Here is a 5,743-nt window from a genome sequence, read left to right as displayed (position 1 = left end):
CACACACACCCTCTCCTCCAGTGTAACGTCTCCTAATAAATTACTTTGTCTATTTCGATCCGGTGGCAAAAGTCTAAAGTATTATCAGATAACAGCACCACACTTCCCAGCCAGCTCAGTTCATGGAAGATAAAGGTTACTGCAGGGGAGGACACTACGCACATACACAACCGGCCGTACATGGACTATTAATACTCAAGTCTAGTCTAGAACTGTCTAAAGAAAAATCAGCCACTAAAGAACGATGGATGACGGTGAAGATACAAGTGCAATGATTGCCGAAAGGGGATCCAACTGCAGTATTAGTGTGAGCAACATCTGCTATACTGTCAGGTAAGGGGTTAATGTTGTATGGGATGATTAGGTAGAGGGCGTTATATATTATTCTTTGCAGCAATGTCAGTAATGACTTGCATATACTTGATACCATAAACCAAAAATATTAATTTGGCGGCTATATTGAAAACTAAATGTGTCTGCTTATACGTGCAATCTCATAAAATAAAGCAAAAATATATAATAACTAGCTGAAGAGCCCGGCGTTGCCTGGGCATAGTAAATATCTGTGGTTAGTTATAGCACCTCACTTCTCTTATTTTCCCATCACCCTCTCATTTTCCCCATTACATCTTTCATTTTCCCTCTCACATCTCTCATTTTCTCCTTCACACCTCTCATTTTCCCCTCACTCCTCTTATTTTCCCCCTCACTCCTCTAATTCCCCCCTAACACTTGTCATTTCGACCTCATATCTGTCATTTTCCGATCACTACACTATTTTCCCTCACTCCTCTCATTTTGCACTCACACCTTTTCATTTTCACCTCACACCTCTCATTTTCACCTCAGTATATACATGTTTGCCATCTCCCTTATATATAGTATACACCTGTATGTCATCTCCTGTATATAGTATATACCTGTATGTCATCTCCCCTGTATATAGTATATACCTGCTGTGTGTCATCTCCCCTGTATATAGTATATACCTGTATGTCATCTCCTCCTATATATAGTATATACCTGTATGTCATTTCCTCCTGTATATAGTATATACCTGTGTGTCATCTCCGCTGTATATAGAATATATCTGCGTGTCATCTCCGCTGTATATAGAATATATCTGTGTGTCATCTCCTCCTGTATATAGTATATACCTGTATGTCATCTCCTCCTATATATAGCATATACCTGTATGTCATCTTCTCCTGTATATAGTATATACCTGTAGGTCATCTGCTCCTGTATATAGTATATACCTGTGTGTCATCTCCACCTGTATATAGTATATACCTGTATGTCATCTCCTCCTGTATATAGTATGTACCTGTATGTCATCTCCTCCTCTATATAGTATATACCTGTGTGTCATCTCACCTGTATATAGTATATACCTGTGTGTTATCTCCCCTGTACATGGTATATATCTGTATGTCATCTCCTCCTGTATTAGACCTCGTTCACACGTTATTTGGTCAGTATTTTTACCTTAGTATTTGTAAGCTAAATTAGCAGCCTGAAAAATCCCCAGCCAACAGGAAGCCCTCCCCCTGGCAGTATATATTAGCTCACACATACACATAACAGACAGGTCATGTGACTGACAGCTGGCGTATTTCCTATATGGTACATTTGTTGCTCTTGTAGTTTGTCTGCTTATTAATCAGATTTTTATTTTTGAAGGATAATACCAGACTTGTGTGTGTTTTAGGGCGAGTTTCGTGTGTCAAGTTGTGTGTGTTGAGTTGCGTGTGGCGACGTGCATGTAGCAACTTTTTGTGTGTCGAGTTGCATGTGACAGGTTAGTGTAGCAAGTTGTGTGCAGCAAGTTTTGCACATGGCGAGTTTTGCGCGTGGCGAGTTTTATGTGTGGTGCCTTTTGAGTATGTGCAAGTTTTGTGTGAGGCAACTTTTGCATGTGTTGCAACTTTTGTGCATGTGGCAATTTATGCGTGTGGCGAGTTTTCCCATGAGGTGAGTTTTGCACGTGTGGCCAGTTTTGCGTGAGCCTAGTTTTGCATGTGGCGAGTATTACGCGTGGCGAGTTTTGAGCGGCGACATTTGTGTTTCGACTTTTATGTGGCGAGGTTGGTGTATGTGTGGTGAAATGTGTGCTGAGGGTGGTATATGTTGTGAATTCTGTGGCAGAGCTCCCTCCTGTGGTCACAAGTGGTACTTCGGCTGATTCTCTCTATGAGCTTCCGTTGGTGGAGGAGAGTGGTACTGCGGCTTCTGAGTTTCCTTCCTCAGGTGATGTGGTGAAGTCATTAGGTGCTGCTCTATTTAACTCCACCTGGTGCTTTGATCCTGGCCTCCAGTCAATGTTCTAGTATTGGACTTGCTTCCTCCTGGATCGTTCCTGTGGCCTGCTGCTCTGCATAGCTAAGTTGCTCTTGTGTTATTTTGTTTGCTGTTTTTTCTGTCCAGCTTGCGTATTTGATTTTTCTTGCCTGCTGGAAGCTCTGGGACGCAGAGGGTGTACCTCCGTGCCGTTAGTCGGTACGGAGGGTCTTTTTGCCCCCTTTGCGTGGTTGTTTGTAGGGTTTTGTGTTGACCGCAAAGTTACCTTTCCTATCCTCGCTCTGTTCAGAAAGTCGGGCCTCACTTTGCTAAATCTATTTCATCTCTACGTTTGTCTTTTCATCTTAACTCACAGTCATTATATGTGGGGGGCTGCCTTTTCCTTTGGGGTATTTCTCTGAGGCAAGGTAGGCTTATTTTCTATCTTCAGGCTAGCTAGTTTCTCAGGCTGTTCCGAGTTGCATAGGGAGCGTTAGGCGCAATCCACGGCTGCCTCTAGTGTGGTTGGAGAGGATTAGGGATTGCGGTCAGCAGAGTTCCCACGTCTCAGAGCTCGTTCTATGATTTTGGGTTATTGTCAGGTCACTGTATGTGCTCTGACTTCTATGTCCATTGTGGTACTGAATTACCTAATCATAACAGTACTGGAAGCCCAAAGTACTAATGATTCTCATTAGAGGGAAAAAAGAAGTTCTGAGACCATTTTTTTTTCTCTGCACTGTGTTTTGCCTTTTTTTTCCCCTAGACATTTGGGTGGTTCAGGACACAGGTGTAGCGATGGACATTAAAGGTCTGTCTTCATGTGTGGATCAGCTCACGGCAAGAGTACAAAATATTCAAGACTTTGTGGTTCAGAATTCTATGTTAAAACCAAGAATTCCTATTCCTGATTTGTTTTTTGGAGATAGAACTAAATTTCTGAGTTTCAAAAATAATTGTAAACTATTTCTGGCTTTGAAACCTCGCTCCTCTGGTGACCCAGTACAACAAGTTAGGATCATTATTTCTTCTTTACGTGGCGACCCTCAGGACTGGGCATTTTCTCTTGAGCCAGGAGATCCTGCATTATGTAATATTGATGCGTTTTTCCTGGCGCTCGGATTGCTGTACGATGAACCCAATTCGGTGGATCAGGAGGAGAAAAATTTGCTGGCTCTGTGTCAGGGTCAGGATGAGATAGAGGTATATTGTCAGAAATTTAGAAAGTGGTCCGTACTCACTCAATGGAATGAAGGTGTGCTCGCAGCGATTTTCAGAAAGGGTCTCTCTGAAGCCCTTAAGGATGTCATGGTGGGATTTCCTATGCCTGCTGGTCTGAATGAGTCTATGTCTTTGGCCATTCAGATCGGTCGACGCTTGCGTGAGCGTAAATCTGTGCACCATTTGGCGGTATTATCTGAGCATAAACCTGAGCCTATGCAGTGCGATAGGACTTTGACCAGAGTTGAACGGCAAGAACACAGACGTCAGAATGGGCTGTGTTTCTACTGTGGTGATTCCACTCATGCCATCTCTGATTGTCCTAAGCGCACTAAGCGGTTCGCTAGGTCTGCCACCATTGGTACGGTACAGTCAAAATTTATTTTGTCCGTTACCTTGATCTGCTCTTTGTCATCTTATTCTGTTATGGCATTTGTGGATTCAGGCGCTGCCCTGAATTTGATGGACTTGGAGTATGCTAGGCGTTGTGGGTTTTTCTTGGAGCCCTTGCAGTGTCCTATTCCATTGAGAGGAATTAATGCTACGCCTTTGGCCAAGAATAAGCCTCAGTACTGGACCCAGCTGACCATGTGCATGGCTCCTGCACATCAGGAGGTTATTCGCTTTCTGGTGTTGCATAATCTGCATGATGTGGTCGTGTTGGGGTTGCCATGGCTACAAGTCCATAATCCAGTATTAGATTGGAAATCCATGTCTGTGTCCAGCTGGGGTTGTCAGGGGGTACATGGTGATGTCCCATTTCTGTCTATTTCGTCATCCACCTCTTCTGAGGTTCCAGAGTTCTTGTCTGATTACCGGGATGTATTTGATGAGCCCAAGTCCGATACCCTACCTCCGCATAGGGATTGTGATTGTGCTATCGATTTGATTCCTGGTAGTAAATTCCCAAAAGGTCGACTGTTTAATTTATCTGTGCCTGAGCACACCGCTATGCGAAGTTATGTGAAGGAATCCCTGGAGAAGGGGCATATTCGCCCGTCATCGTCACCATTGGGAGCGGGGTTCTTTTTTGTGGCCAAGAAGGATGGTTCGCTGAGACCTTGTATAGATTACCGCCTTCTAAATAAGATCACGGTTAAATTTCAGTACCCCTTGCCGCTGTTATCCGATTTATTTGCTCGGATTAAGGGGGCTAGTTGGTTCACCAAGATAGATCTTCGTGGTGCGTATAATCTTGTGCGTATTAAGCGAGGCGATGAATGGAAAACTGCATTTAATACGCCCGAGGGCCATTTTGAGTACCTAGTAATGCCATTCGGACTTGCCAATGCTCCATCAGTGTTTCAGTCCTTTATGCATGACATCTTCCGAGAGTACCTGGATAAATTCCTGATTGTATACTTGGATGATATTTTGGTCTTCTCGGATGATTGGGAGTCTCATGTGAAGCAGGTCAGAACGGTGTTTCAGGTCCTGCGTGCTAATTCTTTGTTTGTGAAGGGATCAAAGTGTCTCTTTGGTGTTCAGAAGGTTTCATTTTTGGGGTTCATTTTTTCCCCTTCTACTATCGAGATGGACCCTGTTAAGGTCCAGGCCATCCATGATTGGACTCAGCCGACATCTCTGAAAAGTCTGCAAAAGTTCCTGGGCTTTGCTAATTTTTATCGTCGCTTCATCTGCAATTTTGCTAGTATTGCTAAACCATTGACCGATTTGACCAAGAAGGGTGCTGATGTGGTCAATTGGTCTTCTGCTGCTGTGGAAGCTTTTCAAGAGTTGAAGCGTCGTTTTTCTTCTGCCCCTGTGTTGTGTCAACCAGATGTTTCGCTTCCATTCCAGGTCGAGGTTGATGCTTCTGAGATTGGAGCGGGGGCTGTTTTGTCGCAGAGAAGTTCTGATTGCTCGGTGATGAAACCATGCGCCTTCTTTTCCAGGAAGTTTTCGCCTGCTGAGCGAAATTATGATGTTGGCAATCGAGAGTTGCTGGCCATTAAGTGGGCATTCGAGGAGTGGCGTCATTGGCTTGAAGGAGCTAAGCATCGCGTGGTGGTCTTGACTGATCATAAGAACTTGACTTATCTCGAGTCTGCCAAGCGGTTGAATCCTAGACAGGCTCGTTGGTCGCTGTTTTTTGCCTGTTTTGACTTTGTGGTTTCGTACCTTCCGGGCTCTAAAAATGTGAAGGCGGATGCCCTGTCTAGGAGTTTTGTGCCCGACTCTCCGGGTTTATCTGAGCCGGCGGGTATTCTCAAAGAGGGAGTAATTGTGTCTGCCATCTCCC

At 44.2% G+C, this 5,743-nt stretch overlaps 1 protein-coding gene across 2 annotated transcripts in view; it reads left to right on the top strand.

Moving 5' to 3' along the window:
* Positions 1–138: 138 nt before the first annotated feature.
* Positions 139–5,743, top strand: part of ABCG5 (ATP binding cassette subfamily G member 5) — a 46,602-nt gene continuing 40,997 nt past the window's right edge. The window contains exon 1 of one of the 2 annotated variants that reach the window (XM_069768605.1): positions 139–333. In XM_069768605.1, coding sequence (XP_069624706.1) covers positions 245–333 — 89 coding nt within the window. In that variant the 5' untranslated portion in view covers positions 139–244. The remainder of the gene's footprint in view (positions 334–5,743) is intronic. The other variant, XM_069768604.1, reaches the window with a different exon arrangement.

The sequence above is a fragment of the Ranitomeya imitator genome, chromosome 5 (genome assembly GCF_032444005.1).
Source record: "Ranitomeya imitator isolate aRanImi1 chromosome 5, aRanImi1.pri, whole genome shotgun sequence".
Lineage (NCBI taxonomy): Eukaryota > Metazoa > Chordata > Amphibia > Anura > Dendrobatidae > Ranitomeya > Ranitomeya imitator.
The sequence above is the reverse complement of the archived record's forward strand: the minus strand, read 5'-3'. Positions and strand labels throughout refer to the sequence as shown.